Consider the following 21,881-nt stretch of genomic DNA (forward strand, 5'->3'; position numbering starts at 1 on the left):
CTGAGGCTCCTTCCCAGTTTCCCTGAGCAGTGGCCACACCCCACGGGAGCTGGGCTTCTAGCCGGAGGCCCTGCTGCTCAATGGGGAGCGAGGGCTACAAGGTGCAAGGGCTGTGACTGGGGGTATGGCCCCAACTCGGTCCCTTCACTGTGTGACCTTAGGAAAGCCCCTGACCTTCCCAGGCCTCAGTGTCCTCATCCATACAACTGATAGCAATCAAACTGCTCTACCAGCCAGGCTGCCATAAGGGTCCTGGAGACCCCAGACAAGGCAGGCTCTGGGAGGCATGACTTTTAGTAGCACGGGGAGGAGGAAGATCCGGCCTGCTGCTACACTTCCGCCAAAAGCCAGAAACCTCTCCCTGCTGAGCTCTTCCCCTCCAGCTTCACTGGTCTTCCCCACTCTTGCCTACTCCAGGAAGCCCTCCCTGACTGCTCCAACTGTGCCTTCCCGGAGGGTAAGGGGGCTTTTGGAACCATTAGGGAAGAGGGGGAGAAACAAGATAGAGATCAGTACCAATCATCCCACCCTCGTGCCCCCACTCACACTGCCCGGGGTTCTGGGGCCACGGACCCCCACCCCAAAAGTTTACAGCCCGAGGTCAGCTGGGAACAGGCAAACACGGCATCTGCCCTAGCCCTCCCCTTTCTGTGTCAGCTCTGCCTACTGGGGCAAAGGGACGGAGGACTACAGACACGTCCAGCTAGTGGCACGGGTCTTCCCAGTGACCCCGGAGCCCCTGGCCGGACGCTCAGGCCCCCACCCCTGCCCTTCCCCAGCCCTCCCAGGAGACCCACATCAATGTTGGTGTTGTAGACGATGATTTCCAGCACTGAGTTGTCTGTCGTGGTGTCCACATTGGTGAGGTCGTAGAGGGAGGAAGACACAGGCCCGTACGCCCAGTCAGTGAACTTCCTGGACAGGCTCCGGAGGGGCTTCTCCTTGATCTCACGACTGAGGATGTACTTCAAGATCTGGGGACAGGAAGGGGAGCAGCTGTAGAGCAGGGCTGGGAAGACCCTCCCACCTGGGCACACTGAATCCCGCCCGTGCGCCTTGCGCCTGCCACCGTGACCCCTGGACTCTGCCTCATCTGTGGAATGGGTATGAAACTTCTGCTCAGCCCGCATCCGGAGACTGTGACTACCAGGAATCAAAGGTGTGGAGGCCCTTTGCATGGTGTGGAAAGCTGCACAATTGTCTCATAAATCCTTACACCGGTTGGGGACCCCTTTCAGTGAAGAATCTGGGAACTGACAATTCTGAGAACTGTTTGACCCGGATGTGAGACGAAACAAGAAGTTTTTCCAGCTTCCCAATCCCTCAGTCAAGGCCATGCCTGTTGAGGCTCACTCACCCACTGACTGTGGGCCAGACAAGGGGTGATACAAGACGCCAGCCTGGCAGGAGGCCTCGGAAACCCACTCTCCGGGTAGGGATGATCAGACCCCACCGCCCGGTAGTGTCACAAGGAACATTCAGCAACCCCTCCCCACCGGCTAACTCGGTCCGGAGGTGGGACGTGGACATGTGCGTTTGTAAAGCTCCCTGCGCAGTTCCAAAGTGCAGGCAAAGTGGACCCACTGCTCCCCAGCTCACGGCTCCCCAAACCGGGGCCAGGGCTTCCTGGGGCACCAACCCACGGCCCAGGAAGAGGGTCCTGCTGGGGAGAACTGCGTCGGAGCTGTGATCTCACATGACCCAGTGGGGCTCCCATGTCATCTCATAGGGGAGCCTCGTCCCCACAGCCCAGGCAGAGAGCTCCCAGGGACAGCCCAGGTCTCCCCATCCTGAGCCCCTGGCCTCGAAGAGCCCCAAGAAACAGGGGGTGTCTTAAGCATCTCTGAACCCTCCATTCCCAGCATGGCAGCCAGTTTGGGCAGCATCCAGAAAGTTTCCAAAAAACACTGAATGAAGAAAAGAAGGGACCAGGAATGAGGGGGTCACGTCCCCAGGACTGGCCATGGGGGAACACACTCTCCCCTAGAGACTCAGGGGGCCGTGGGGCCATGCTCCCTGCCAGCAGAGCCCATGCCTCAGTGGCTGGCAAGGAGGTTGCCTCAGAGAAAGTGCCACTTGCAGCCCTAATCTGACTCTCCTCAAAGCCTCCCATGAACTGTGTCCCCGGGTGTGGCTAGGAGACAGCGGGGAGAGTGGGGAGGCACACACACAATTCCTTCTCTGTCGAAGACAATCTCCAAGCCCTCCCTCCCCCACAAGACAATGAAAAGGTCCCTTGTGAGCCCCAGGCCTGACCACTGGGACTGGACCCAGGGCCCTCCGGGCACCCGCCTTCCTTGTCAGCTGCCCCGAGGCTGGCACAGCTGTGATTGTTCAACAGCCCCTGCACCCATCCAGGCCTCGCACAGCCTCCCGGGAGCCTCAGGCCCCTCCCTGGGATGGAACACATGGAGGCTGGGGAGCAAGCTTCTCTGAGCCCTTCCCTCAGCCCCCACCCTAGTCCTGACCTTGATCTCAGATCAGGCTGTGACTCCAGCCACTAAGAGAGGTGGGAGCCCACCCCAGCCTGAGTCTTCACCAAGGCTAAGCCTTGAGCTCCTCGGCCATACCACCCAGGGCACAAAGGCCACAAGCAGCCACGCACTCTGCTAGGGACTTGGCTCAGAGGTCCAACAAGATAGACAGAGTTCTCTCCAGATCCTGAGCAGCCATTCTGGGACTCTGGTCCTTGTGAGAGGCCAAAGGCCTGGAGGGTCAGGCCCATCCTCGCCACCCAGGAATCTCAGCCACAAGGCACATGAGGTACTGTGTCACCCTGGTCTTACGGCTCCCTCACTCGGACCCCAGACAAGGGGTTCCAGAGCAGGGGATAGAAACACGGAACATTAGGGACTGAAGTCCAGAGGGTGGGGAGGCTCCAACCCTGCACCTCAGTGGTCCTGTGTGGTCACTCAGAACACACATGCACTTCCAGACCTGAGACCTAGATCTTCCCCAGGCCAAGGTGTCATCTGTGGGGTCCCCAGAAAGGCCCAAGAGCTGGCAGAGAGGCAGGGAGCTCCCTGCCCTCCTTCCTGCCCGCCCCCTACCCCGGGCCCCACCTCGGCCTTGCCCATCTTGGCGGCCAGCTGCAGCGGCGTGAGGCCGTCATTGTTGCACATGGTCTCCAGCTCCCAGGTGCCACTCCTCAGCAGGATCATGTCATACATGCGCTTCACGAAGTCATTCTGCGTCTTAAAGTCCTCGGCCACTGTCACCAGCGCGTGTAGGATGTTGTTTCCCCGTGAGTCCTGCGAGGTGATGTCTGTCTGCTCGTTCTCCATCAGTAGCTGCACAATCTCGGGCTGGTTGGTACACGCCGCCAGGGCCAGGGGTGTCTCACCTGGAGGGCGGTGGGGGGAACACCGGGGCTCAGTTCTCGCACGGACCAGAGCAGTGTTCCCCAAGCCCCAGGACGGAAGCCCATGGCCTCAGTAGGACTTACCGCTGAGATACCCTGCACCTCTCCCCACACCCGCCCTATATGGGGGAGACTAAAGCTGGATCACTGGCATCACATCCTACCTTGTCTCTCTACTACCACTCTGGCACTCAGCACAGCAGCCAGACTAATCAAACTAACATGTAAGACTCGCCTCACCGAGAATAAAACACAGGATAGAACAACAGCCCACAAGGCCCTACATGTTCTAATGTCATCTCCTCTCTTACCCTCACTCATTCCCCTCCAGCCACAATGGCCTCCTTCCTTTTCCTAGAACATACCAAGCATTTTCCTACCTCAGGGCCTTTGCACAGGCTGTTCCCTCTGCTTGTACTGTTGTGTCTCAGTATCTGCGTTGTTCATTCCCTCGCCTCCTCCAAGTCTTCTGTGCAAATGTCACCTTTTCAATGAGTCACCCTAACCACACTATTTAAAATTGAAATCTACCTCCTTCCTGCCCTGGAACTCCCAATTCCCCTTCCCCTGACTTACTGTTTATTTTTTCAATAGCACTTAGCATTTTCTAACATATTATATAGTGTTCTTATTTATTATGTTTATTGCTGATAGTTTTCCTCCAGTATAGAATATAAGTTCCATGAGGGTCCTTGCTTTGTTCACTGATACATTTCCAACATTGAGAACACTGCCTGGTATATATAGTAAGTGATCAATAAATGCTTGTTAAGAAAAGAGAAGGCAGGTGACTCACACACAGTCACACAGCAAGCCTGGGATAGAACCAGGACGGGACAGCAGGTCTCCTGCTGCTTTCCTTCCAATCTCTCTCCTGTTCCCTCTCTTCATCCCACTGACAGACATCTCCCAGCACTGTCTCCAACAGGGTCTGATGCTGGGCCGTGAACAGGACAGACCCCGTGCTCCTGGCTGCTCAGACCCAGGGTCCTGCTGATTAAAACACCACCCAGAAGAGAAAATAGGCCTGTGGTTGTCAGTGAAGAGCTGGAGTGGGAAGGGGGAAAGTTTCCCGTGTGATGGAACTATTTATGCCCTGTCCGAATGGTGGTGGTGGTTTCACGACTGTATGCATTTGTGGAGCTGAACAGATCAGACCATTAAAACGGTGAATTTCACTGTATCTAAATTATATGTTACGATCTTTCCTTCACCCAGAGTGTCCTGACCCCAATTGCTTCTGGACACTCTAACTTGTAAGTCAGGGAATTTTCCTCTCCTGCTTTTGACTCCCTAGGTGCAGGCCTGGAAGGCACTGGGTCCAAGGGCAGAGGCAGAACTGGCCGCCAGGGCACCTGCATCAGTTCCTAACCACACTGGGAAAATCATTCCCCTTCTCCAGACATGTCTTCCTCCCTATAAAATAGGGCTTTCTCCCCTAGGTCTCTGTTCCCTACACAGCAACTGGATGCCCAGGTGGCCTCTAAGATCACAGGGGACACCCCTGGAATGCAGCTGCCCCCATCCCATCCCCCCATTCTCTCTCCAGCCCCTCCCTCACAGGTCCGCCCTGGATGTCGGGTTCAGAAGGGTTTGCCCCTTGCCGCCTCCCCGTCCCCTCTCTGTCCTGCTGGGCCTTGGACGTGTCCACATGGCGAACAGGCAGGGATCGGCGGGGGGGGGGGCTGCAGACCCTGCCAGCCAGCACCGGTTGGGGCAGCCCATGCTGGGCGGGGGCGGCACCCACCGAAGTAGAAGCCTTCGTGCTGGTACTTGGGGTTGAAGAAGACCCCCTTGGCGTGGGCGTTGACGTCGGCGCCAGCAGCGATGAGCAGCGCGGTGATGTCTCCCTGCCGCCTCTCAATGGCGATATTCAGTGCTGTCTGCCCTGCGGACGGGGTGGGGATGGGGGGCGGGCACTCAGCGGCTGGGCCCTGGGTGAGCCTCCTCTGGGGCCTCCACACCCTCCACAGAGCCACGGTGAAACACTAGCTGCCTGTCTGGTCCCTGTCGCCCAGCTACCAAGAGTCCCAGCTTCATTCTATGCTCCATTCATTCACATGGATGCAAGGAATACTGATGGGTGCCCGCTGTGTGCCCCCGGTGCCAGGCGCTGGGGATAGGGCGGTACACGGGGTGTGGTTTTGATTCTTCTCTTCAAGAACCTCACAGTCTCACAGAGAATTAAGTGCTGTCATACTGGGAGGTGCAAGGGCCATCTACCTAGAGCAGGGACTCTTAACACGGCAGGAGGGGGACAGGGACAGCGTTCCCAGAAGTGGCCTCTACGCTGAGACCCCTTAAGTTTATCAAGGCTGGATGGGCTGGCTCAAGACTTCATAGGCCAGGTTAAGAGGTTCGAACTTTCCCCTAAGTGCTATGGGAATTCACAAGGCACTGAAGCAGGCAAGTGACATGACCAGAGTTTGGGATTTTTTTATATGTATTTTCCCAACACTCTGGATGCAGAATTGGAGGATGCGTTAGAATCAGCCCAGATTTGTGAGCAACTGTTGCTCCAGCAGAGAAAGAAATGATGAGGCCCAAAGACCCTTAGGAGAAAGAGTCCTCAGCATAGCCTGGCCTGTGGCTGTTTTGTCTACTGCTTAATACATCAGGAACTTTTAAAAACATACTGTCTCTTTATTTACATCTCAAATACTTCCCCCATCCTATCACTTGCCTTTTAACTTTCTTTAAAATGTCTTTTGAAATACAGAAAGCTTTCATTTCTACGGTATCAAACATCTTGGCTTTTCATTTGTGGTTGTTTCTGCATTTTAGATCTTGTTTAAGAAGGTCTTCCCTGCCAAAAGGTTAGTTATAAATGAATTTTCCATTTTTTTAAACGCCAAGTTTGTTAATCCACCACGACTGTATTTTTGTGTATAGCACGGTGGCAGCTGTCTGGAAAATGCTGTTTCTGGTGGGACATTCTGAGACCTTTCCACACCCCCAGCCTTCTAGTCCCTTCCATCTGGAGGCTCCACAGCCTCCACCAACAACGTTACCGTCCCTCCAGTCCCTTTTCCTGCTACTTTTTCCCTATTCTGTTCCTCAGTCCCTGGGACACCATTCTTTCAGCTCCTAGGCCAGTCATGCTTTCTCTCCCAATCACCCCGCACAGGCCACAGTATGGAGGTTCCTCATAAAGTTAAAAATAAAACTACCCTGGGGCGCCTGGGTGGCTCAGTCGGTTAAGCGTCCGACTTTGGCTAAGGTCATGATCTCACGGTTCGTGGGTTCGAGCCCCGCGTCGGGCTCTGTGCTGCCAGCTGCTCAGAGTGTGGAGCTTGTTTCAGATCCTGTGTCTCCCTCTCTCTCTGACCCTCCCCTTCTCACGCTGTGTCTCTGTCTCTCAGGGGAAAAAAAAAAAATAGAACTACCCTGTGACCCAATTTACAGGGGCACTGATTTAAAGGGGCACATGCACCCCAATGTTTATAACAGTGCTACCAACAGTAGCCAAATTATGGAAAGAGCCCAGATGTCTACTGACTGATGAATGGATCAAGAAGATATGGTACATATACACAATAGATTATCACTGGGCTATCACAAAGAATGAAATCTTGCCGTTCGCAACAACGTGGATGGAACTAGAGTGTATTATCCTAAGTAACATGAGTCAGTCGGAGAAAGAGAAAATATCATATGATTTCATTCATATGTGGAATTTAAGAAAGACAACAGATGAACATAGAGGGAGGGAAGGAAAAATAAGATAAAAACAGAGAAGGAGCCAAACCATAAGTGACTCTTAAATACATAGAACAAACTAAGGGCTGCTGGAGGTGTGTTGGGCGGGGGGATGGGTTAAATGGTGATGGGCATTAAGGAGGGCACTTCTTGGGCTGAGCACTGGGTGTTATTTTTAAGTGATGAGTCTCTGAATTCTCTCCTGAAATCATTACACTATATGTTAACTAATTTGAATTAAAAAAGAAAAAAAAAGAACGTGCACTGTGCTATTGTGATAGTGAAAACTTGGAAAACATTCAGATAGCCATCAACAGGGAAATAGAGAAACTAGCCACAGGATACCCACCCTTAGACTAAGCAGGTAAAAAGGAGTCAGATGCCTCGTATTCTGTGTCTTCCTCTCTCTCTGCCCCTCCCTTGCTCACACTCTCTGTCTCAAAAATAAACATTAAAAACATTTTTTTAAACATGGATGGACCTTGAGGGTGTTATGCTGAGCGAAATAAGTCAGGCAGAGAAGGAAAAATAACATATGTTTGCACGTATAGGAGGATTAGGAGGAACTTGACGGAGGAACAAGGGGGAGAAGAAGGGCGGAAATGGTGGGGGAAAGGGAGAGAGGCAAACCATGAGAGACTCTTGAATGCTGACAAAAACTGAGGACTGATGGACGTGGGGGGGAGGAGGGATGGGCATGGAGGAGGGCACTTGAGGGGATGAGCACTGAGTGTTATGTGGAAAATAATTTGACAATAAACTATTTGTAAAAAAACAAAAAAACAAAAAAAACATTTTTTTAAAGTCGGCAGACTTTCATATTCTGAGGTGGGAAGGTGTCTGAGGAATAAAGTTAAAAAGAAAAAAAAAGCAAGTCATAGAACAATGCAAACAGTACTACACTAGTACTATACTATTCTATGTTAAGTATAAGTGGATAAATAAAACTATCTACTTCCATGTGCACATATACACATGTGTAGAAAGCCTAGGAAAGTCCTCCAAATATACACATAATAATCAGCTCTGGATAGGAACTAGGCAAAAAAACTAGGGTTTTTTTTTTAAACTTAATTAAAATATTTGAATGGTTTACAATGAAACTCTCTTCACGTGTTACTTCTGTATTTAAAAATAAATTGTTACGTTGAATCTCAACAATAGATATATAATGGTTCATTAAGCTACTATCTCAAATGTGTGTTTAAAACTTTTAATACTAAACATTTTAACTAAATAAATTGCCTTGCAAAAGGCAAATTTCTGGAAGGCCTCTAATAAAACACTAAAAATAATAAGATTGTAAAAGTTGTCTTTGGAGCCTCTCAGCAGCATATGGAGGAATATTCGCCTCTGCCAGCTGGGGGAACTGAGACTCAGAAGGAAAAGCAAAGCAACAGGCCCCGAGGGAGGAAAACGCCGACCTTGCCGGGGCTGTAGCCCCTCGGCCCCAGGTGGCAGGGAGCGCCCAGGACTGAAGGGGAGGCACCAGCACATACCATCAAAAGGAAAAAACAGGGTGGGGATGGTTTCTGGGAAAACAGAAATAAACGACTCCTGCCATGTAGAGAGAGAGAGGGTGCTCACAGCGCCCAACAAGCCCACCAGTAAAGAAGGAAAGGGTGAGGGGAGGAGGAGGAAGGAGAGAAGTAAGGAGTGGCAGCCAGGCAGCAAAGCCTTAATAAAGACACTAATCTTCATTTATTCACCCATTCAAAAAGCACTTATTCAGGACCTCCTATGTGAGATCCCAAGGTCCCAGGGAATCCACTATGGGCAAGATAGACTCCATCCCCACCCTCAAGGGGAACATGCTACGAGAAGGGGAGTACGTAAGTCCCTGTAATGCTGACAGGAAGAAAGGAGGGGACAAAGGGGGACTGAAAGGGAGAAGAATCAGGAGAGACAAGCCTGAGGCACTGGCCTAACCCACCCTGGATACAAGACTACTATCAACTCTCTGGTGACAGGCTGAGAACATTTTATAGCTTATCCATTTTCTCTCTTTGCTTTGGCTACCAGGGAGCTCAGTGTGCGGCTCAGCACTCAGTGATAGCGATCTTCCCTGGGTTTCCTCTCTTCTGATCAACAGTGTGGAGCTTTCAATCTTTGACTTTTTCCTGCGTGTAACAAAAAGCCTTTTGAGAGTCTGTAGTTTAAATAAATAAAAGTAAAAATAAAAATGACTTTCTCCCATGAGAAAAGTTGAGGGCCCGAGCTAGACCATCACCTGCAAAGAGCAATGTTCAGCACCCCCTGGCATATCAGCAAGATGGCATCCTGTACTTCCTGAGCCCATCATTTCTGTACCTCATTAGACCCTAATGGGCTGTTTTGCTGAGTCCAAAAACTCCAGGGAGGACACATTGTACAGATTCTTTGCAACAGATTTGCTGGGCAGGGAAACACTATCTCACATTTGGTCTCCCTGCCCCTCTCCAGCCTATTTCAGAGAGAAACCACAAAACGGAGACCCAAGTGGGGCAGTTCATAGTAGTGATGATGAGGATACTAACAGCTGCCACGTGCTGGCCTCACCCAACAAGCAGGCCGCTTGTCAAAGGTTACCTTTGTGCTGACCCGCTCTGAAGTTGCCTGTCCCCAGTCACTTTTGATCCCCTTACCTTCTGTTTTATTTTCATAGCATTTTGCCTCTAAAACTATTTTATTTAGAGCATTGGCCTACACCTGTCTTGTTCACCACTGTACCCCAGTGTCAAAAACCGTGCCTGGCATGTGGTCAGTGCTCGAAGCTGTCTGCAGAACAAAGGAAGGAAGAGAGGAGGGCCTGCTATGTGCTGCCAGTGCTAAGTGGGTTCAGCCTGCTGTGACAGCAGCACCTCTGCGTGGTCTGGCTCCCATCGCACCCTCCGAAATGCCGTGTGGCACGGCACCTCGCACAGGCCGCATACCTTCGTAGGCCTCCTCAGTGTATGCGGCGTTGATGAACCTGTCCAGGATGTCGTTCTCATCAGCGAAAGCGAGCAGGATCCTCACGATCTCCTTGGTGTTGGGGTTGATGTTTAACAAGGCCTTCATCAGGCAGGTCTTCCCCGTGTCAGAGGCCGTCAGCTTGTGCATGAGGAAGTCTGCAGGGAGGGAAATAGGATGAGCTGCAGGAGGGGCCCCTTCTGCCCCTGGCGGGGGTGGGGGCGGGGGGTGCGGGTGCAGCCTCAAACCTCGAGACTCTGCCCCAGGAACTTCACTGGCCTCCTGGAGCCCGGGCTACACACTCCCCTCCTCCCTCTCCAGCTGCTTCTCCCCAGAGGCCCCCAGAGAGCCTTATCTGAGGCCTTTTGCCCCTTGCCTTCTGCACCCTCTCCCTTGTAGGAGGCAACCTCACCCGCTGCGTGGCTCCTCTCACCCCCCTTGTCCTTGGGTCCAGCCAATTCCACTGCTGAAGAGCTGGTCACCTTCCCCCGGCTCTGCTGCATCCTCCATGCAGTAGCCAGACCATGACCTTCACCTGTCTATGCCCTTTCATGGCTCCCCATTGCCCTCAGAGTCAGGTTCAAAGTCCCCAGCCCAGCATTTGGGCTCCTCACATGCCCTCCTCACGGGCTGTCACGGGGGAAGGTTGACAGCAGGAGGCAGGCAGGGGCCCCAGCGGTGCATCCTCTCGGCCACAGCCAGGCACTGACCAGAAACTTCCAGGCCACGACGCCGCTTGCAGAGCTCCTGAAGCTCCACCAGCAGCTCCAGCAGCTCCTCCGTGCAGCCCTCTGACACGGCTGTGAAGATGCGCTTCTTCAGCCGCCTCTTCTTTCGCCTCTGCTCTTCCTTGGCCAGGTTTGCACTGAGGCCAGAAAGCGTTTCCAGTTCACCACACACGCGCCCCCAGCCCCAGCGGCTCCCCTTCCCCCATGGGCCTGCGGGGTGCGGCACCAGCCTCTGTACCTCCGTGGGCCTGTCACATGCCCGGGACCCCTCCATTCATGCTCCAGGCCCCCGGGATCCACGTTGCCCTAGGCAGCCTTCCCCCCTAATCCAAGTGCAGTCACATTTTTTCAAAACATATATTTTGGGGCACCTGGGTGGCTCAGTCAAACATCCGACACTTGATTTTGGCTCAGTCGTGATCTCACAGTTCATGGGCTCAAGCCCTGCATGGGGGTCTGCACGACAGTGACAGTGTGGTGCCTGCTTCGGATTCTGTGTCTCCCTCTCTCTGCCCCTCCCCTGCTCTCTCTTTCTTTCAAAATAAATAAACTTTTTTTTTCTTTCTTTTTTTTTTAATTTATTTCTAGGAGAGAGAGAGACAGCGTGAGCAGGAGAGGGTCAGAGAGAGAGGGAGTCACAGACTGAAACAGGCTCCAGGCTCTGAGCTGGCTGTCAGCACAGAGCCCGACGCGGGGCTCGAACCCACGAACCGCGAGATCATGACCTAAGCGAAAGTCGGACGCCTAACCGACTAAGCCACCCAGGCGCCCCAAAATAAATAAACTTTTAAATATACATATATATACAGACATATATATATATATATTCAGATACACATAGTAAAGGTGATTAGGAAGGACTGTTAATAGTGATTACCTTAAAAAGTAAGAGATTAGGGGAAGGAAAATCCCACTGTCATCTTTTGTGGTGTTTGAAATGTATCTTCCCTGCCCCGACACTCCAAATAGGCAACCATGGTAATGCAAGGTCTTTCATTTGTGTGTGTTCTTGCAAAATGCATATAATGTTTCATGGCTTATATGCGTATATATTTTTAAGTTACATAGATGGGATTGTGTTAAAGTTCTCATTCTGCTGCATGCTGTTGCCTGAATGTTTCATAATGAATGGGTAATACTTCTTATAGTTTATAAAATGTAGTACTTCCCTTCCCCCCACCAAAATTCCGACAAGCCACAGCCATCGGACCAGACATTTGTCCCAACAACCGGGAATGGAGGCTTCTTTCTCTTTCCTGGGTCCTGGCGCCTGTGTCTCTGACACCCGCCTGGTGGGCACAGCGGGATGAGGGGAAGGGCCAGGCCCACCTGGGACTGTTGGGATTGGACGGCGTCTCTGTCACGTCATCCTGAGGAGACTGCGGGGAGTCCATGTCATCACAGTTGCCAGAGAGGCTGGAGGGTGGGGGAAAGGAAGAGGGAGAGAGGAGTTTAAAAATAGACAAAAGCAGCGTGTGGCAGCCGGGCCTGGCCCTGTGCCCCAGGATGAGTCACTGCCCCCGCCCCCCTGGAGCTGAGGGCTGGCCGGGCAGGGGGCGGGTACTCACCACTGCCGGATGTTGGAGTCCATAGGCTTGGAGAAGATGGGGGGAGAGGTCTTGGAGACTGTGGGGTTGGGATCGAACCCTTCTATCTCCAGGAAGAAGTGCGCGCTGCGGGGACACCCAAGCGAGGCCATTAGAGCTGGGGCAGGGGCTGTCCACCTGTGTGTCCTGCAACCCTGCTGCTGAGAGCGCCCGGCCACACAGAGCGCTCGCTCTCGGCCAGCTCTGTGCCGGACCCCATCCCTCGTGGCCTCGCTCTTCCCTCACAGCAGCCCTCAGGGGTGGGCACTACCCAGATCATCCACATTCCACAGCGGGGCCTGTGGAGGCCCTGAGGACAAGCTACTTGCCCAAGCTCACAGCAGATAGGCGGCAGAGCCGAGATTCAAAGCTGGGTTTGGGTGACTCTTGTCACTAACAACACTGAGCAGATGAACCCAGGGGTCTCTACTGGGGTGGCTTAACATCTGAGGGCACTTTCCTGTCTGCAGGTGCAAAGGACCCACCAGAGATGGCAAACATGGCAACAGGAATGACAATTCCCCATCATGTCCCACAGCTGCTCCTCTGGCCTCAGATCTGAAGAGCCCTGCCATGGAGGAGGTCCCCGGATGCCGCCATCTACTAGGGCCTTTCCTGGCTGCCAGGGCACAGGCCCCACCCGCACATTCAATCCCCTTTGATCACCTCTCATATTGTTTTGTTGGCACAGGAGAGAGATCTAGAGCAGTGAGGGGATATAACAGTTCAGGATACAGGGCTAAGAACCCCTTGTCAAGAAGGAAAACTCAGGAAAGCACTTTGGACAGTGGAGGCGAGGAGCAGTAGAGGAGCAAGTGAAGGGCATGCTTCCTCCCCGGGCTGGAAGAGAGATCCGGGCCCAGGGCCTGTGACCTGGGTAAGCCCCAAGGAAAGGGACAGACTCACTGCCCCATGAGAGGCAAGACACAGACCCAAGATATGATCCCCAACCAGACATAGCCCTGGCCTCACCTTTAGACACACCCACAAACACAGACACGCACGCTCTCAGAACCCACAATCACACACTCAGAGACAAGGCTTCCTGTGACATTCAGGGTAGTGAGGAACAGGCTGACGGTCAGTTGTAGCAACACCCCTCCCACCCCGTGGTTGCTGCAGCATACCTGCCGGCTCGGTGACCTCGCCTGGAAACAGTGGCCTCCTGCCAGCTGGCCTCTCTCCTAAGTGCCTTTGCTGCCTGCCTCCTTCCCAGGCCCAGAAGGATCAACACACTCCCTCCTTTTCTCACAAGAACACAGAGGAGCTCCCAAAGTACGGTTCCAGCCATATCAAGTTCAGAAGGAAGGGCCACAGGGAAGGGATCATGACCCCATTCTACAGATGAGGGAGCTGAGGTCCAGTTCCCTCATTCATAGTGACCCCCTACCCCAGGCTAGAGGCCAAGTTGCTCAGAGAACCTGACTCATGATTCCAGGCTCACAGTTTATGCCACTAGCCACACCGCTTTCCCCTCAGCCCTCTGGATCTTCTTCTAGCCGAAGCAACTCTAGGGATTAGCCACAGGTGGAGAGTGTCCAACACAGGCACTTCCCAGGATGGGGTAGGCATGAGGGAGACCCCCAGGTCTTGCCTGGGGAATCCCTCTCCTCTGCTCCAGGCACAGACAAGCCTGGAAGCCTCAGAACAAATCCAGGGACTGGCTAGCACCTTAGCCCTCACCCTCCTATCTTCCGCCCTTCTGATCTGACCTGAAATCAAATCCTTCTTCCAAAAGAGAAGTAAACCCCTGGCAGGGAGCACAAAATCAGGGTTCTAGTCTGCTTCTGCCTCTGCCTCTACTTCCCGTGTGACCCCAGGATGGAGAATGGTTGGGCCGGATAATCCCTAAGGCTTGGACTCTGGAGCCAGGACAGCTCTAAAATCATCCCTACCATATGTTTTCACTTATAAGTGGAACAGGAGAAACTTCACAGAGGACCATGGGGGAGGGGAAGGGGAAAAAATAGTTGAGGAGCGGGATGGAGGCAAACCATGGAGACTCCTGAATACCCAGAACAGACTGAGGGCCGATGGGGGTGGGGGAAGGGGGGCAATGGGCGATGGGCATGGAGGAGGGCATTTGTTGGGATGAGCACTGGGTGTTATATGGAAACCAACCTGACAATAAACTATAAAAGAAAAGATAAAATAAAATAATCCACAAATGGACTGTGCAGCTGAGGTGGGCATCAGAGCTCATCCAGTCTGATCACCATTCTCAGCATCCCTGAAGTGCCCCAGGAATGCCACCCTAAAGCTGTCCCTGCTTGTCTGGGCTCCTCAGTAGTGCATCTACTCGGTAAACATTTATTGAGCACCTATAGTGTGCCAGGCACCATTCCAGGAGCTGGAGATTCAGTGGTGCACAAATGGGCAAAGATTGCTCTGAAGAGCTACTGCGAATAGTGAATTGGTCAGAACTGGCCCCAGGGACCAGACCAGGGCGTAGCACAATGAGGCCATCACTTTTCCTGCTCTAGACAACACACTGACCTTCAGCTGCAAGAGCCTCAATGGGAAGGGGCGCCTGGGTGGCTTAGTCGGTTAAGCGTCCGACTTTCGCTTAGGTCATGATCTCGCGGTTCGTGGGTTCGAGCCCCGCGTCGGGCTCTGTGCTGACTGCCAGCTCAGAGCCTGGAGCCTGTTTCAGTCTGTGACTCCCTCTCTCTCTGACCCTCCCCTGCTCATGCTGTCTATCTCTCTCTCCTAGAAATAAAAAAAAAAAAAAAATTAAAAAAAAAAAAAAAAAAGATCCTCAATGGGAAGAACTATAATTGCATTGTCCTTGATTCTCCAGAACCCAGCATGAGCTCTGACATTCAGAAGACTTAACTAAACAGAGGAGCAGAACATGGATAGGTAATGTGTGAAAGATAAACGCAAGGAAGGAAAAACGGCTGGTCAGATAGATGGACAGATGAGTTGGATGGGTGAATAAGGTAAAGAGATGAGTGGATGGTGCATGAATACAAGGAAAGCTAGGTGAATAGCTGCATGGATGGCTGGGGAATGAGAACTTGGGTGGGCAGATCAGTGAGTAGATAGAGAGACTGGTAGACTGGCCCAATAAGCAGACAGGCTTAAACCTTATACTTTTAAGTGTTTGGAGGCTGCATCCCTCAGGTGACTCCTTTTGGTCTGTCTGTTGCCCAAAGCTTTCATCTCTTTTTCTCAGTCTTGCACAAGAAGCCGAGGAAGGGTCCTGTGCCTCTCCTCTACCTCTCCTCCTTCTCAGGGCCTCCTCCCAAAGGGGCCTCAAGGATGGAGCATAAAATCAGATCATGACAGCATCTATCTACTCCAGGCCTGGAAACGCAGGGCCCAGGGGAGGGGAAGAAATATTTCCTTATCTCACCATGAAGTGTCCTCCCTCATGCTGAGGGGCTATGCTAAGCCACCAGGGCACTTACTCATTCAATTTACCTACTCTTTCTCTTGTTGTCTCACCTGCTCCTTCACTGACTCACTCACTCACTCACTCACTCAAAAGCTACTAATATGTTCTGTGTAGGAAACCTGGGGAGCAGGGAAGGAAGAGATGGCCCTTCCATGGATCCTGTCCTTAGTGATTTCAACCAGAGCTAGGACACCATCCCAATAGACATGCCAGTTTCTTTAGGGAGGAGCTGGGCTGTGGGAGCTCTGGGGAAGAGAAGGTTCTTCACTTGAGGACAGGGACCAGGACAGACTTTGTGCTCTATCGCTGTGGGTCTTGGAGCAGAGCTGTGGCTTGGGAAAATCCCAAGAAGAAAGCACATCATGAGAAAAGCTTCCATGGCAAGAAGGCAAGAACTATGTCTGAGGAAGGAAGTCTTTGGTGGCGGGGAACAAGAGTGTTGAGAGCTGGGCTGGAGAGGTAACTCCTGTGAGCCAATTCCTGGGATGGGGAGCTGCTAGACCACGAGGGCCCGTCCCACACCTGCCCTATTTGCACACCGCACGTGCCACATCTCACCTGCCATCATGACAGATGGTGACGTCTTAGCCATGTGCCATCCTGACCCCTAATCTGCAGCACATCCTGTTTGTTTGTTCCTCCCTTTGATCCAGACCAAAGGGCACCACAAGTGTGTCACTAACTCAGGGGAGCATACAGCTCTGCACCATCCCTCCTGCACTTCTGTCCCTTTCGAAGATAATGAACTACCCCTGAGCATCCCTAAGGCTGGGAAGGAGCCTGGGTGGCCAACCACTTTGTCCCAAGAAATGCCCAAGGGCCCTGGTCTCTAAGAGGCCAGCTCCTCCATACCCTTCATCAGCCCATGTCTCTGTCCCAGGGCATCACCTTGCCCAGGGTTCAGTAAGGAGGCCACAGTGGCTGCTCATGAGCAATAGCATGATGGTTCATGAAAAGCTCCAGGCCCAAAGAAATCTCTCCCCACCTAGACTTCTTGGTGTCTTCAATCCCACCATTAGTACAGATTCCCTTACTCATCAAACTGGCCTTCTTTATTTACATAGAATTTTTATTTTTCTTTCTAGGCTGAGTCTTCTACTCAGTTTTGAGGGAGATGCCCAAAACCTCCAGGATATGGGGAGAAATAGGCATGTGAGGGTCTTCAAAGAGCCCTTGGGAAGAAGGGGCTACTGTTTCAGGAGACCACAGCCACACCTCACACCCAGGCCTTTGGCTTTTAAGGCCATAGGTAGAGCTGAGTCTAGAGCTAAGTTAATGAACAGGGATAGGCTTAGAAAAGACAGCTTGACTGTGGAAAGATCCTGAGATTTCCTGAAACCCTGTCTGAAATGCTTCCCTGAGGTCCAAACCTCCCCAAGGAATGTGAGAGGGGGGAAGGGAAAGAGAGACAGGAGGGTGCTATTTGGTGGCTTAGCTCAGGGATGATTCTGCCCTTACCTAGAAAAGCCCACCCAGGCCCACCCAGGCCCAGGCTATCCCCAGGGCCCCGCTAGTACCTGTCTGAACTCAATGTCCACCCAGTTTTCTCCCCTGCGCTCCAGGATGGAGCCTCTACCCGGATGTCCCCCGGGCAATTCTCAGCCAACATTCACACCTGGATTTGGCTTGTCTCTCCTCATCTTGCTCCTTCTCCTCTGACCTATGGCCCCACCATCCCTGCAGGTCCCCCACCAGATGAAGGGGATGTCTCTCGGTCCTCCTTCTCCCCTACTTGTCATAGCTGATCCTGCAGACACCATGACCCTGATACCTTTCTGACCTGACCCCCTCTTCTCCATCCCTGATCACCCAGGTTCAGACCTCACCACCTATCACTCAGGCTTCCCAAGAGCCTTCTATCATCTCCTTACTCCCAGCCGCGCCTCCAAACCATCATCCACACAGATCACCCAGAATATCCTTTCCAAAACGTAAATCTCACCATGCCCTCCCTCTCACACAAAATCCCTGTATGGCTCCCCGCTGCCCTCAGGTTTGTCCAAGCTCCTTAACCAATTCACAAATCCCAGCCCCACTGGGATTCATGTTCCCCAAGATTCCTCCACCTACCCAGCACTTCAGCTACATATTTCCTCATTGGTCCCTGCCCCCAGCCTCTGTCTGGGATGCTCTTTCCCTTCCTCTCCACCTGCCATCACCCATTTCAAACCACTTCATCCAAGAAGTGCCCTGAGACTGCCCACAGAATCAGAATGACCCACCCCTCCTCAGACCCCATCCTGCCTGGTTGTCAGGACACTTCCCACATTCTTCTGGATGCCTTTCTCACCAGACTTATCAGGGATGGGCATTCTTTCTGTCTCCCCAGGTTGGGCTCTGGGGAGACACAGAAAACCTCAGAGATTATTACTCAAAGCAACAGACAGAAAGGAAAGCACCAACCTCACCTCTGGCCCAAGAGGGGGCCTGGGAGGGGGACAAAGGAGACAGGGCAAATGAGCTGAACTACACCTGGGGCCCACCCGGGTCGGAAGAAAGCACAGTTCATAGGGAAAAGGGCATTCAGACTTGAGGGGCACCAAATCAGCTGAGGGGGTGGGGGACTACCATGCAGGTGACTCAGGGGCCAGGGACGACCCTGGAGAAGTACGTCCCCTGCTCCTGCTTCCTCCACATCCCCATCTGGGAAGCAGTCATAACCATCCCAGCCCTGTCTGGCTCCCAGGGGCCCTGTGGAATATTAATAACAATGACAGTGGTGAAGATGAATCTCTAAGTAACAAAAACCCTATCAACACTAGCATGTGCAGGGCACTGACTATGTGCCAGGCACAGAGCATTGTGCCAACAATCTCAATTAACCATCATCCTGTGAGCTGGTGCCTTTGCTGGTGTCCCCATTACACAGGTGGGGTTAAAGAGCTTGAATAACCTGGCTCAGCACATGGTGGACAGGAAAGCAGCTGGTGTATATGGAAAAGTACCCACTTGGGGATCCAGGCTACCTGAAATTTTCATGAACTTTTTTGCTCCTTGTTTCAAAGATGGCTCCAGCAACCCCTTCTCTCACCCAGAAGCCTTCCTGAATATTTCTGCTTCAGTGCCTCTCATACCTCCAGGGAGGCCTTCCTGATTATTCTGGTTGTACTGACCTCCTCAGCTCAGCCCCCTGAGTATGCAGTGCTATTTCCCCACCTTCCTCCAATCTATACCTAGTTGGGCACCAGGTCACTCCAGATGAACTGAGAGTCTTAGGGATCCCTGAGGACGGACACCAGGACCCTTCCTGTGCCCTTACAGCACAGCGGCCAAGCCCTCCAGTCCTACCTCTTCTTGGTTGGGGTGATCTCTGCTGACCTCTTCTCCTGCAGGATGGCAGGGTTCCCACTGGGGACGGCAGCTCTTCTGCCCATGAGGGGCACCATCTCCTTAGGGTGGGCATTCATGACTGGAACACAATCACAGCACACATGCTTAGGTTGAGTGGTCATAGAGGAACTTCAGGGGGCTTCAGAACCCCATGTGGCACCTGGGGCTCCTGCTCATACCCCCAGAATAAGGAGCTCACTCTCCACCTTCCCAGGCTGCCAACTCTTCCCAGGGCAGGGAGACTGTCCCCGCAATTTCTCCTGCTCCCTGCTCTAACAGCCCTGCTCCTGCACATCCCAGGAGAGCCCAGCAGAACTTCTAGGTAGAGACCACCAGGCCCTTAGCTTCTCTCAAGACGTCAATTCCAGCTGCCAATCTTCTGGTGGACTCCCAAGAATTAGCTCTGCTTTTTTTTTTTTTTTTTTAATGTTTTATTTACTTCTAGGAGAGAGAGAGAGAGACAGCGTGAACAGGGGAGGGTCAGAGAGAGAGGGAGTCACAGAATCTGAAACAGCCTCCAGGCTCTGAGCTGGCAGTCAGCACAGAGCCCGACGCAGGGCTCGAACCCACAAACCACGAGATCATGACCTAAGTGAAAGTCGGACGCTTAACCGACTAAGCCACCCAGGCGCCCCTAGCTCTGCTTTTTTTAATGCTCCTATCAGATTTTGTGTTCAGAGCTGTCCTCAACAGAATAAGACTGCCACGCCCTTTACGCTAGACACAATGCTTATAGTAATACAGCCTCCAGCCTCTCTGGTGTTGTGGCTTTCTTAGCACCCTGGTGGTCTCTGCAGCTAACACACTGATCATCTTTGTCTCGTGCACCCAGAGCTGAGTGCAATGAGCCTTGTGGCTACCTGTCCATTGGACTCTGTTCTCACCTGAAGGGAGCAGTAGAGCCCGCTTCCCAAGGCAGAGGAGGCAGCTCCCAGTCCTGACCTATTTTACTGATGTTCATACTGATGGGGCTGGATGCCATCTTGGGCTCCGAGGGATATGCTGGAGAGAGGGACTGACGTGTCTTTTGAGGACACTAAGGGGACCTCAGAGGTTTCTGTGTACAGAACCGGCAAAGTAGACAGGGAATAGCCTGAGCAAAGACCAGAGGTCAAGAGAGTTAGCAGGTGGCAAGAAGCGGGTATGGTTGCCGAACCTGGGGAGTTCACAGGGACCACTGGCACTGAGATGCTCTGAAGCAGGTGGGACCATGTTGTCATGGCCTGGAACACCAGTCAGGAACTGTGGCTGGTCCCCAGGGCAGCGGGACATGGGCGGGTCCTGGGTTACATAGGAGACAGCCATGTTGGAGGAGGATGGAGTGGGGGATGGAGGAGACCAGGCCATAGGGCTAGGAGGAGGCTGCTGTGGAGGCCATTGGCATGAGTACGGGGAGGCTGGCCACATAAGATGAGATGGATAGGGCAAAGCGTTGTGTGGACGGGAGGTGACTCTACAGTTAACTGGGGGGGGGGGGGCATTCTCAACTTGGACAGTCCTCAGAGAACCGCCTCAGGGTCATGGAGGTGGGGGCAGGGGACAGATATCTGTACGAAGAGTCCAGCTGGGTGGGGTGCAGCCGGGGCCACTGGTACTCTTGGCCCAAATAGGAAAGCTTCCTGGAAAAAGTGTCTGGAGCAGTTTGTCATCAGACTACAGTGAGGTTTGGAAATGGGACAGCTGTCCTCCCCCAAAATGAGCAGCCCTGGGAGAGGAGGGGTTATCCAGGGGAGGGCTTTGGTGTTGGAATGCAGGTACCTTGAGGCAAGGGTCTTTGAGGAGGGGCCTTAAGGCCAGATGGGTGGAGAATCATGAGCATGTGGGTCCCTGCCTATATCCACAGTCACAGGACGAGGATGGGTGGCCCTTTCCACCTTCCTCAGCCCAAAGTGGCATATGGCCCGATAGGGCTAAAAGGTTGAGCTAAACCAAGAGTGAAGGAGAGAGATGTCTCTTACTCCTCCCTGGGCCTCCGTTTTCTCTTCTGATAAATGAGCTGAATGGCCCCCAAGGCCCCTGCGGCTCTCACCCATGACAGCTGGCTGCTCCATCCTGCTTGCCCTGGGCCCATGAGTCGGGGCAGTTCTGGGAAGCTGGGGCAGGAGAGGGTCAAGAAAACTCTGGTCTGAAGCTATAATTAGCAGTGATAATTAGCTCCCTGAGTCACCCCATAAACCCTGCATTCTCACCTGTGGGACTCTCTCGCTGCCTTGCCCTCCCTCTCTCTGGGATTGGGCTCCCTCACCCAGAAAGCGCCTCCCAAGCCCTGATACTGACTGGAATGGCCTTCCCTGGAAGACACACCAGGCCTGGAGACCACAGGGAGACCCTGCAGCTGCTGGCTCAGCAACTGTGAGTTGCCTGGGCCTTGTCTCTCTCAAGTTCTGGGCTATCTCATCACATCCTTACCCCCCTCACACTCCTGCCCTGGGGAACCACATCCTTGGGGCCTGCTGGTGGGGACAAGAACCTCACCTCTTCCCCTTGGAGGCTGTGAGACCTTCCCCCCCTCAAGATCTCCAAACCTCAGGGAGGTTTCCTGGGTCTCTGGCACACACCCCGGGCCAAAAGCTCACATCTAACTTTGTTTCTCCTGCCAGAGATCCAAGTTTCTTCCCAACCCCTCCCCCAAGACCTGTCAGCAAAGGGTGAATGTGACCTAAAGGCCCACTGATGTCCTTGCCCTAGGGTCCCCTAGGACCTTGGAGGGCACTGGCTGCCATGTGCAGTGAGGACTCACCTGGTAAGGTCCGGGTGGTGGTGTCTGCCCTTGCTCTGAGATCACCGCATGTCCCAGGCCCAAGGACCCCCAGAGGGACTGTGGCTGAGGCGGGAGGAGGCTCTCA

General features: G+C 53.1%; 1 protein-coding gene across 2 annotated transcripts in view; it reads right to left on the reverse strand.

Moving 5' to 3' along the window:
* Positions 1 to 19,112, reverse strand: part of TRPV3 (transient receptor potential cation channel subfamily V member 3) — a 32,582-nt gene extending 13,470 nt beyond the window's left edge. For both annotated transcript variants that reach the window (XM_039223035.1, XM_039223034.1), the window contains exons 1-8: positions 18,994 to 19,112; positions 12,288 to 12,392; positions 12,049 to 12,135; positions 10,702 to 10,856; positions 9,973 to 10,149; positions 5,109 to 5,249; positions 3,063 to 3,343; positions 798 to 974 (exon numbers count right to left, since the gene is read on the reverse strand). In XM_039223035.1, coding sequence (XP_039078966.1) covers positions 798 to 974; positions 3,063 to 3,343; positions 5,109 to 5,249; positions 9,973 to 10,149; positions 10,702 to 10,856; positions 12,049 to 12,135; positions 12,288 to 12,392; positions 18,994 to 19,112 — 1,242 coding nt within the window. The remainder of the gene's footprint in view (positions 1 to 797; positions 975 to 3,062; positions 3,344 to 5,108; positions 5,250 to 9,972; positions 10,150 to 10,701; positions 10,857 to 12,048; positions 12,136 to 12,287; positions 12,393 to 18,993) is intronic.
* Positions 19,113 to 21,881: the final 2,769 nt, after the last annotated feature.

The sequence above is a fragment of the Hyaena hyaena genome, unplaced genomic scaffold, assembly GCF_003009895.1.
Source record: "Hyaena hyaena isolate Hyena2069 unplaced genomic scaffold, ASM300989v1 scaffold_1241, whole genome shotgun sequence".
Lineage (NCBI taxonomy): Eukaryota > Metazoa > Chordata > Mammalia > Carnivora > Hyaenidae > Hyaena > Hyaena hyaena.